The 12,194-nt window shown below is 39.2% G+C and overlaps 1 protein-coding gene across 2 annotated transcripts in view; it reads left to right on the top strand.

Annotated features, from left to right (window-relative positions):
• ap1g1 (adaptor related protein complex 1 subunit gamma 1) overlaps positions 1–12,194 on the top strand; it is a 115,866-nt gene that overhangs the window by 45,901 nt on the left and 57,771 nt on the right. For both annotated transcript variants that reach the window (XM_059651704.1, XM_048546274.2), the window contains exons 12-14: positions 256–396; positions 6,509–6,563; positions 9,920–10,042. In XM_059651704.1, coding sequence (XP_059507687.1) covers positions 256–396; positions 6,509–6,563; positions 9,920–10,042 — 319 coding nt within the window. The remainder of the gene's footprint in view (positions 1–255; positions 397–6,508; positions 6,564–9,919; positions 10,043–12,194) is intronic.

Genomic DNA, 12,194 nt, shown 5'->3' with positions numbered 1-12,194 from the left:
TGTTCTGGGTTTGGCATCTATATTTGCAGAATTACAATATTGGAAAGAATTAATACGGTGTCTTTCAATGTGTTAATGAGTCCAAAATTTAACTGGTTGTTCTTAAACAAAAGTATTGCATTTGATGTTTTGCAGACAACGCAGCATGTAAATGAAATTAAATGTCAATTTCAGCAAAGTTGTTGAAAATTCACTGGACTGTTCTCATTATGGTAATGCACAAACTTAGTTTGCTTTTTCATTTGCTTTTTCTAGGCGTGCAATGGAACTGAGCTTTGCTCTCGTAAATGGAAATAATGTTAGAGGAATGACGAAGGAATTGCTCTATTTTCTGGATTTGTGTGATCCTGAATTCAAAGCTGATTGTGCCTCTGGCATCTTTCTTGCAGCAGAGAAGTAAGAGTTTGTATTTGAAGTTATTCTGATGTTATTAATAATAATAATACAAAAAATTCACCATTCATAGGTTTGGTTGAAACAGCACAACATACATCTACTATAGGAGCATAACATTACAAATAAGCATAAAGGTAGACAATTCAGACCATTCCTCCATTCAGTAAGATTTTAGGTTGATCTGCTTATGTCCTTAACTGCACCTTCCCTGCCTACCACCCATAAATTTTTGAATAATCAATATTTATCTAATTTGGCCATAGAATATTCAATGACCCAGGTTCCACAGAAATCTGGAGTTCAGAATTCTAAAGATGAACAAGTCTTAAGGAATAAGCTCACTTCATCTTAAACGGGGAAACTCTTACTGTTTAAAGATTGAGATACCCAGTTCTAAACAAACAAGGGGAGACATGCTTTCAGAATATTATTGTTCAATTAGATCACTTCTCAATCTTCTAAACTCCAAGTACAGACCCAATTTTGCTCACTCTCATTCCAAAAATCAAACAAGTGAACCTTAGAAACAAAAATAAAGTTGCTGGAAAAGCTCAGCATCTGTGGAGGAATTTGAAACCAGGGATGGGAGAACTGAGTTTTTTTTTCTTTTTCAAATTTCCTTTGTCAGTTGTCTAACTCCACACTCAGTTTATTCACCCCATCAGCCATTAGAAACAGTGAATAAAGAGAGAACCGTCTAAACTCTTCATGATTTGTGTTACTGCTGTCCAACTCGCTTGCTGTTTTTTGTCCACTCATTCTAATAACAAATCTGTGTCCTCTCTAAAGCTTTCGCATTTTTGCTAACATACGGTGTCTATTATTGAGCACAGTACAACAACCAAGGGTGAACTAGTGTTTTATAAAGATTTATCATAAATTGGTGGCTTCCATACTCTTTCTCTCCATACACTCGAAGAACACAAGCATTATTAACCTGTTGTTGCCACCTTCAAAAACATGTTTAGAAACCCTGTTCTTGCACTGTTTAAAATTATACTACCTAGCATGCATTACCTTGCCCCATTCTATCTTAGTGTATCAGCAATCTGTAACAGCACAAGAGGAATTCCGTTAGCAATGCTTCTGCTACAGCCTCTGAATCAGTGGGAGGTCTACCAAGCGAATGCTACTGTCTTTTTTGTAGCCAGTTCCATAAGTAACAGGCAGACCTCCTGAAATTCTCTACAATAGACTGAACACTGCATCAGGTTGGCCAAAAAGTATGTGCACTGCCTGATCCTGGTTGTGTATTCTAGGGCGGACAAAGAAAATACTTGAACGTAGAATAGAACATAGAACTGTTCAGGCTGTTCGGCCCATGATATTATGCCGAACTTTTACCCTAAACCCAAGGTCTATCTAATCTCTGCCCCTACCTTTATACTATCATCCATTTGCCTATCTAATAGCTGCTTAACTGCCCCTAATGAGTCCAACTCCATTACTGTCTCTGGCAATGCATTCCAAGCCCCTACCTCTGATGTCCCCCCCTGTATCTACCTCCACTCACTTTAAAACTATGTCCCCTTGTAATAGCTACCTTCACCCTAGGGAAAAAGTCTCTGGCTATCCACTCTACCTATTCCTCTGATCATTTTGTACACCTCGATCAAATGACCTCTTATCCTTCATCATTCTAAAGAGAAAAGCCCCTAGCGTGCTCAGCCTTTCCTCGTAAGACCTTCCCTCCATTCCAGTCAACATCCTGGTAAATCTCCTCTGCACCTTTTCTAACGCTTCCACATCTTTCCTGTGATGAGGTGACCAGAACTTGACACAATACTCTACTCTGCATGTGGCCGAACCAGGCTTTTGTACAGCTGGAGCATAACTTTTTTGCTCTTGACCTCAATCCCTCTATTAATGAAAGCTGACACACCATAAGCCTTAACAACTCTATCCACCTGGGTGGCAGCTTTCAGGAAACTGTGGCCATGAACCCCAAGGTGTCTCTGCTCCTCCACACTGCCGTCAATCTTTCCATTAACCCTTTATTCTGATTTCAAATTTGTCCTTCCCAAATGAATCACCTCTCACTTTTCAGGGTTAAATACCATCTGCCACTTCTCAGCCCAGCTCTGCATTCTATCAATTTCCCTTTGTACCTAAAACAGCCCTCTGCACTGTCCACGACTCAACTCACCTTCATATCGTCCGTGAACTTCCTAATCCACCCTTCCACTCCTTTATCCAAATCATTTACAGAAATCACAAATAGAATAGGACCCAGAACAGATCCTTGTGGCACACCACTCGTAACTGAGCACCATTTTGAATATTTTCCATCCACTACCACCCTTTGCCTTCAAAGGGTCAGCCAGTTCTGAATCCAGTTTTCCGCATTTCTCCCTATCCCATGCTGCCTTACCTTCTGCGTGAACCTACCATGGGAAACCTTATCAAACGCCTTACTTAAATCCATGTATACCACATCCACTGCTCTGCCTTCGTCCACATGTTTGGCCACCTCTTCAAAGAATTCAATAAGGCTTGTGAGGTATGATTTACCTTTCTCAAATTAATGCTGACTATCACAAATCAAACTGTGCCATTCCGAATGATCATAGATCCTGTCTCAGCCCTTTCCAATAATTTTGCCCACCACTGAAGTAAGACCAACTGGCATGCAATTTCCGGGATTATCCCTATTCCCTTTTTGAACAAGGGAATGACATTTGCCACTCTCCAATCTTCAGGCACTATACCCGTGGACAGTGAGGATGAAAAGATCATCGCCAAAGGCCCTGTGATCACTTCGCTTACTTCCCATAGAATCCTTGGATAAATCCCATCAGGCCTGGGGGATTTATCTATCCTCAAAATCCCTCGTACGTCTTCCTTACTGACATCTCCTCTAGCCTACCAGCCTGTTTCACACTGTCTGCCCCCCCGCCCCCAAAAAAAACTAGGTCCTTCTCTGTTTTGGATACTGAAGGATAGTATTCATTAAGGACCTGCCCTATCTCTTTACGCTCTGTGCACAAATTCCCTTTACAATTCTTGATTGGCCCTACCCTTTCTCTGCTCATTCTCTTATTCCTCATGTGCATGTGAAAAGCCCTGGGGTTTTCCTTGATCCTACCTGCCAAGGTTTTCTCATGCCCTTTTTATAGCTCTCCTAAGCCCTTTCTTAGCTCCTACCTGGCTAACTCGCATCCCTCTGGAGCCTTTTTTCGATCCTTGTTTCCTCAACCTGATATAAGCATTCTTCTTCCTCTTAACTAGTTTTTTGACCTCTCCTGAGAACCAGTGCTCCCTCACTCTACTACATCTTCCCTGCCTGCTGGAGACAAACTTATAGAGCACATGCTGCATTCATTCATTAACCAATCTCCACATTTTTATAGTGCTCTTCCTTCACAGCATCTGTTCCCATTTTATCTTACCCAGTTCTTGCCTAGCAGACTTATAATTACCCTTTCCCTCAATTATAAACTTACCCTGCTGTATGTACCTATCCTTTTCCATGACTATTGTAAAAGTAGCAGTTATGATTGCTACCGCCAAAATGACGACCTACCAGTAGGTCTGTCATTTGGCCCGGTTTCATTGCCAAGCACCAAATCCAAAGTGGCCTCTCCTTGTGTTGGTCTATCTGCATGCTGTGTAAGGAATCCTTCCTGAACGCACTGGACAAAATCTGCTCCATCTAAACTTAAAAAGTTTCCAATCAATATTTGGAAAGTTGAAATCACCCATGACTACAATCCTGTGACTTCTGGAACTTTCCATTATCTGCCCCCCAATCCGCTCATCAACTTCTGGGGCGGGGGGGACCCAACAAAGTGACTAATGCTTTTCTGTTCCTGATCTCAACCCAAACTGACTCTGTAGACGTATCATTCTTGAACCGCCTTTCAGTAGCTGCTATACTAGCCCTAACTAGCAGTGCCACTCCCCCACCTCTTTTACCAGCTTCTGCTTCTTTTAAAGTGACTAAATCCCGGAACTTCCAGCAACCATTCCTGTCCCTGAGTTACCCAAGTTTCAGTAATGGCTGCAACATCATAGTTCCAATTCATCCACCCTATTTTTGATACCTCTAGCATTGAAGTACATACACATCAAACCATTTGTGTCCAAAATTTCAGCCCATCGACCCCATTTCTTTATTAACAACCTCACTCCCTGCTGTGTCCATTTGAAGGCTGAATACCTCATCCCCTGAATTACAAATTTGGTTCCCCACTCCCTGTCAAACTAGTTTAAACCATCCCGTACAGCTCAAGCAAAACTCCCTCCCAGGATACTTGTGCCATTCCGGTTCATGTGCCACCCGTCCTAATGTACAGGTCCCACCTTCCCCAGGATGTGCTCCAATTATCCACATAATGGAAGCCCTTCCTCCGACACCAGCCGTTTAGCTGCACACTCTCTCTCCCTATCTCTTACCTCGTTATCATGTGGCACTGGTAGTAATCCAGACATAACTACCCTGTTTGTTTGTCCTGGGCTTCAGTTTCCAACCTGACTCTCTGCACGAGTTTTTTTTTTCCACGTTCGTTTTCATCTATGTCATTGGTACCAACGTGTACCATGACTGCTGGTTGCTCACCAGCAGTTAAGGATCTTGAAGACACAATCCAAGATGTCACGGACCCTGGCATCCGGGAGGCAACATAACATCCATTTGTCTTGTTCGAGTTCACAGAATTGCCTGACTGTGCCTCAACTATTGAATCCCCCACTACAATTACTCTCCTATTCTCACCCCTTCCCTTCCGAGCCCCAGACCCAGTCAGTGGCTTACCCTTGATAGGGTCGTTCTCTACCTCCCCGGCCAAAAAAAAGCACCCACATGTATACAATCCACGATAGTGTACTCATTGAGAGGCATGACCGCAGGGGTCCCCGCACTGACTGTTTCCTTCCCTTCCCATTCCTTATTGTCGAAGATGCTCTGAAACTTGGCACATTGATATTAATGGTAATAACCTGGCAATCAAGCTACAGCATGCGTTGCATACACATCCTTTAATGATGAAGCAGAGTAATAGAGAAAGATTAAAAGGAAGCAAATCCTGCAAACTGGATCTTAGTACCTTCTGGGAAGGCGCACTACCTGAAAGTTCAGACTCATGAAGGCCCACGCAGAAACTCATTCTAGAATCAAGGGACAGATGAAAATGCCCTACTCCTACTCCCATTGAATTTCATCTGCCATTTTGTAATCTTAAAGTGTAGGCACATGGATGATAGTAAAATGAAGGGTATGCAGGTTAGTTTGATCTTCAACTGGATAATATGGGCTGAAGGGCCTGTACTCGTGCTATACTGTTCTATGTATAGCACTACCTCCCTGCCTTTTAAGCGTATTTGGAATTCTGCCTGTTCCAGGTGTCGAACTTTAATTTGTACCCCACATGTCTGCAAATCCAAGTCATAATGTAAATAATTTGTATATTTAATAAATATTTTAAATCATAAGGACCAGTAATCCTTATACTGAATAAGAAGGAACATTATGGAATGCCTCCAATTTTTAATAAAAAATTACTAATTCACCACAATGTTAGTACCTAACCTATTAACTTTATATAATTCTAAAACACTAATGATTTTTACATTTTTTCAATCTTCCAACCCCTTTTGCAAAACATCTACCAGATTAACAGTCTTATTCTCAAGTGGATGCTGCCTGATGTATTATTTCTATTTTTTTTTAAAATAAGAGCAATCAAAAAAAAAGCACTTATTTGCATAAATCTGAAATTTGCATCAATTGCTGCAGTAATCAGTTCTCTCAGTACACTACGGGGTTTTAATTCCTATATTTTGTAATCTTGGATCTTTTATTCCATGTATCATGTGTATTTTCAAGATATACAGAATATATGGTTCATTTAAAGCACTGTGTAGTCATTGATTCTGTCAAAGAATGAATGTTTTTATATCTAGAACTTCTTGTTACTTATTGAACACCTCATTTTTTTTTAGAACTGCTTTACCCAAAAGCAACAGTAACCCAATGATTTTAAGCTTTTTTTTTAGTATTATCATTGCCTTTGTTTTATTTAAAAAGGTGTTTGCCAATCGACTATCAGCGTACTTAGAAATACAAAACATTCGGGAAAAGATGTTCTCATCACGTTCTTTTTTTTCTAAACAGGTATGCACCATCCAAGAGATGGCACATAGACACAATAATGAAAGTGTTAACAACGGTAAGAGAGGTCTCATCTTAAAGCTGCCGCTTTTCTCTTCTTTTTATGAGTTAGAAATTAGATTGTCAACTCAGGCTGCTAATTTCCCAAACCTCTGATGTAAAGATCTCCTTATCCATCATTTTTTTAAGTTACAGTTTCAAATCCGTTTCAATTCCATTTCAATTCCATTTCAATGATAAAGACTTGGGATGCATTGTTGCAGGATGCACTTGAGGCATGACGTGCATCTTTTAGACAAAAAAAAGTAAGCATATGACATAGGCACAGAAGTACAATCTTGGAGAGTCTGTAGTGCATTCAGATTAGTTTGGCCTTGTTTCAATGGCATAGATCCACTAAAGACTACGATACCTTGAGCTTCTAAAATTTAAGGTAATTTGAATCAGAGGTGTAAACATGGTCTTTGGTAGAAAGTTGATGTTCCGTTTTGTTTGAATTGTCATACCACAAATCAAAACAACTTGGTATGTATTGTTTCGATAATGACAGTCCATAAAAGATGTACTTACTGAAAATTTTGGGTGTTGAACAGAATTTCATCCAGTAGAAAAACTAGAAAGATTGTTTTTGATCTTTTTGAAGCTCAATTGTTGAATTTTATGTGCAGAATAATCTCTCACATTTTACACTCCTGAATTCTGTTATGCATTAACAGGTATGGTATAAAGACATTTAACCACAGTAAATGTTTGCAGTATAATGTTTAAAAAGTTGTTTATATACCATTTTATTTTCAGCAGATCTCAGTTTGGTGACTGTTTTAGTAAGCTACCTCAGTATTGTTTCATAGAATTAAATCTCAAGTTCCAGCTGCTTTATAGAGAAATATGTTAAAATAGGGATGACTTTGAAACCCAAACTCCCCTAGCTAGTAAAGTGCTCTGTTTTTCATACAATATGCAGTTTCGTCACTGAATAAAATGCAAGATTGAAAACTAGGTTGATGTGCATGGAAAACATTTTACCTTCAAACCCCACCAGGAAAAAGGGTTTGAACTTGCATTGACTTTTCAAATTTTAATCTCTCAAAGTAGTTTTTGGTTGAGGGGTTGTTTAAAATTTAAGGTTACAGACCTGAACCAACTGCCTTGAATCTTGAATCTGCCAAATCTTGAATTGGGACAGGGGAGAGAGAGAGCCAACTAATTGCCCTGAGATGGGTTGCTAGTTTGAGTTCTGAATATTTTAATGCACGCACATTTTACCGTGACCGCTGGCTGTTATGGGCCTCTGGAAGAAAGTAAGAGCTGCTGTACAGAAAAGTAAGTAGTTTTTTCAGCATTGATGGATGAGAACGCAAGTGTTTTTCACCTCTATTTGTATTCCATCAAATTCCATAGTTAGCCCTCTTAATTAATGGATACAAGCATACATGAAAAGTTTGCTGTTCTATATTGCTGAAAGTCAGTTTGATATTGTGATCAAAGTTTGTTTGACCATGTTTGTTTTGGGAAATATTAATTTAACAATGACAACATGATGACTTATTGTGGAAACCAAACTAAATTTCATATCCGGTTGTTATCCGTAAGTTTTACCAGGACTTAATTCTATTGATTGGATGATTTCTGCTATTAAATTATTTTTTTCTTTTGCGGTAGAATGATAGTGTGCTAATAGAAAACACTTCTCTTTGGCCTAGATGTGTCTGCAGGACAGAACAGATGGAGACTGCTGCAAGAGTTGTTTATCCACCGGCCAGTCCTAGGCCCTGCCTCTGTGTGCCTCTTTTTTGTTGATATTGCTGTAATTTTAATTTGGTTAAAGTAGCATTTTTGCAATACAGTCCCTACACATTTTGGTTTTTAACAGTAATAGTTGGCTTGTATGTATATAGTTTCTGCTTAGGAAAAGGTTCCAAGACACTTCCGAACTATTATCGAGACAAAAATTGGCACTAAGCTAAACAAGTTGATGTTAGGATGTATGACGAGTGTCTTGAGTGTCGGCTTATTGGTTAACAACGCTACCTTTATATTGTTAGGGGCCGGGGTCCAAATCCACCCATGGGCGATTGTCTGTATGGAGTTTACACATTCTCCCAGTGTCTGTGTCGGGTTCCTCCCACAGTTCAAGGATGTGCAGTCCAGGTGGATTAGCCATGGGAAATGTGGGATTGCAGGGGTGGGAATGAGATCTGGGATCTGGGTAGAATGCTGTTTGAAGGGTCAGTGTGAGCTCAATGGGCTGAATGGCCTACTGTAGAATGTTGAGATTCTGTTTGCAAACAGTTTCTGATCTGAAGACCTAGTTGCCTGAAAGCATTAATGGCACTGGTGGCAGAAAGAGCGAATTGGCGAGGTCAGATTTCAGAAACTTTATGTTCTTTGATTTTTTTTAATGGCTAGAGATAGGCGCATCACAATAGGACTTCATAGACAACACTGAAAATTTAAATTTGAAGGTTTGGTAATTCCGAAGACACAGGATGTTTGTTCTCATGTACTGTAAAAAGATTTGTCATGGGATAGAATGTTTTCTGTGCCTGAAGTTTTCATGGTGCTTCACTGTTCGTTCTTGTGTTGTGGGCAACACTGGCTTGGTCAATTTATTGCCCATCTGTGATTCCTCTTAAGAGGTGGAGTGATGAGCTGCTGTCTTGAACTACTGCAGTCCTTTATCTGTAGGTAATGCACAGTACTGTTAGAAAGAGAGTCTCATAATTTTGATCCAGCAACTTAGGAGTTTGTAGACAGTGGCCTTCCCATGAGTCTAGTACCCCTGTGATCTCTGCCACCTAGAAGGATACATTTGCAAGATGCTATTGAGGGAGAAATACTGAATTGCTATACTCTGTACCTTTATGTGGTGCACATTGCCACTGCACCTTTGGCGGAGGGAGTGAATGCTAAATACGTTGGATTGATGTCCGTCATGTGATTTGCACTCTCCTGGATAGTGTTGAGTTTTCGATATTGGAGCTTAACTTAGCATGGCAAATGGACAGTTTTTCAGCATACCCCAGACTTATACCTTTTGATGATGGACAGACTTTGGGACTACCATAAAATTTGTCATTTTGTCTCCAGTCTTTTAAGTTAGAATTTCCTGGTGTGGAGGTTGGGACCCAAGGTGGGATGGCAAACTGAAATCTAAGATATTAAGCTCAGAGGTTGAGTGGCCATCAAAGATTTCCAACTGAGTTTTAGCATCTGTGCTCTTGCTTTGAAACACCATCACTCTCAGCCTCACTACTTCACTCCTATAGTTCTCACTGAGATGTGATGATTTTTCAAGCATAGAAGGTGGGAAAAAGTATTAAGTTATCGTTGTGTTTAAAGACTGATTTTCCTTTTCCCCTATGATCACCGTTGTTACAATGGTTCTTTAATTTTTCCATGCTTCCATTTTAGGCTGGCAGTTATGTAAGAGATGACGCAGTGCCCAATTTGATCCAGTTGATCACAAATAGTGTTGAAATGCACGCCTATACTGTACAGAAACTTTACAAAGCCGTCCTGGAAGATACCTCTCAGGTACGACATTGTTATTTAAATGTACATGCACTGATTTCAAGAGTTTGAAAGCTGATTTACAAATTAACTATTAATCTGAGTTAAGTTTTTTTTGTTTCTTGCACTGATTTCAAGATAAAACTGAACAGTTGTCTTGTCTTGTAAAAATCCAGATGCGTATATTTTGCTTTGAGTTTGGATTTTGTCATGTTCAAAGATAAAACCGTGCTTGTGTTCACACCTGTTTACTGTATAATCGATAAAAAGTATTGCATGAAGAGTTAATTTTTGATTAACATTTTTTGAATGACTGCCGTTTGTCATTTCAAATGTATGTTATTTCATCCATAATGGTGAAATTCAAAAGACTTTGTTTCGAGTCAATATGCAGCACATGTGGTTTAATGTGGCCAAGTGTGGAGTTATTGGAATAGCACTGTTTTAAATTAACATGAGGAAAATAACAACAAATAACAAACAACTGCAAATGCTGGCAATCAGAAACGCAAGTAGAAATTACTGGAGAAATTCAGCCAGTGAGGCAGCATCTGTGGAGAGAAAACAGCATTAACATTTCACATCTAGTGACCGTCCTTCAGACTGAAGAAAAGCTATTTGGCCCATCTCAACCAATTCTTTTAGCACTTTAATTTCGCCCTTGAAGAGCCTATTTTGGAATCTAAACGATCAGTCTTTGCCTTTGCTACCTTGTCTGATAGGTGTTGGGATTAAGGTAAAATAATCTATTTCCAACTCATTTGCACTCCTTTTTTTCCAGTTATGCTGTCTGGCCTCAATATTTTTATGTAACATTTAATATACTTGCATAATCTCTTGCATCCCCAGTTGCCTACATCTGACTACTCAGTTTTGTTTAAACTGCTGAATCGTTTCTCCACAAGTCCCACTTTAGTTTTTTTATTTTTGTTTTTTGTTTCTGTACCTTTTCTAATGTATTATCTTTCTTTTAATTTAGAAATTGTTGACTAGAGGTGAAGTTATAAAGGCAGTATTTCCCATTGTGGCCTGATCAATCATTGTATTGTCTGTCATTTTGTATTCACTTGTAGCTATATATCATGGTTCCCAATTCACTTTAATTACTTGCCACATTTGTATGCATGTTAGCAGTTAACTATGTAAACAGTGCCTAAGAGCTTAAGCCCAGGTTTCATTGGTTGTAATTTCTAAGTGTTTAAATGCATAGTTATGTTTTACTGATTTTTTTTTTTCCCCCCCCTGTTTTTGATGCTGGCTCTGTTTTTAGTAGTCAGCACATTTGACCACACTACAAGTGGGTTTTTGTGTAGAGTATATTGTACTGATTTAGGTATACGGGCGTCTCTGAGACAACTCAATGCTGTCCACTTTGAGAATCCGTTTTCTAATGTCTAGATCTTGATCTTATTCTTTCTGTTTTGAATTTCATTTCTACATGTAGATGCTTGGCCAAGCTGTCTGGAAATCTAGAGCAATATGCCACTCTATCTGTAGCCAGAAAAATCACCAATAGTTTTGTCAGGGCCTTCCTATTCTAAAGCCATAACTGTCTATGCCATAATATGTTATCCTCAGGCTGTGTTTAATAAGGAACACGTGAATTGCAGCTATCCCATCCTTTGGACTTACCAACATGTTCCTGTATAAATACTTTGTTGCTGTTAAATAGACAAATGGCTCAATAAATTTATAAATGACCAGTAAATATTGTGGTGGCCTGGTGCTACCCTGCTCCTTGAATAATGCAATGTGATTGTTGCATCTGTTTGAACAAGAATTTGGTTAAATAGCTGGCTCCAAAAAAAAATCTTCGTAATGTTTCCGCAGTAATCTCATTCTGGATCATAGGCTTAGGAATCTGCGGTGGAATTTTATATCTATAATGTTATGACTGAATTTAGAATATTTCAAATTAATAAACAAATTCAGGATTTTTCCATTGAAAATTCATGCTGATTGTATGGGATGTTAGCACTACAACACCAATAACTTCTATTCAAAACAAAATCCATTTAGTTTGTGATATTACAAGGGTTAGAGCTTTCATCGCGATGGTCACAGTTTGGTGCCTACGTATGCAACCATTGGGTTAGGGTTGATAAATGAAGCGGTCAACTCCATGTGCAGCTGCATTATTTTCAAAAAATGCCCAATAACTCATTAAGCAAAGTGG

The sequence above is a fragment of the Stegostoma tigrinum genome, chromosome 16 (genome assembly GCF_030684315.1).
Source record: "Stegostoma tigrinum isolate sSteTig4 chromosome 16, sSteTig4.hap1, whole genome shotgun sequence".
NCBI lineage: Eukaryota > Metazoa > Chordata > Chondrichthyes > Orectolobiformes > Stegostomatidae > Stegostoma > Stegostoma tigrinum.
Note: the sequence above shows the minus strand (reverse complement) of the source record. Positions and strands in the feature narration are given on the sequence as shown.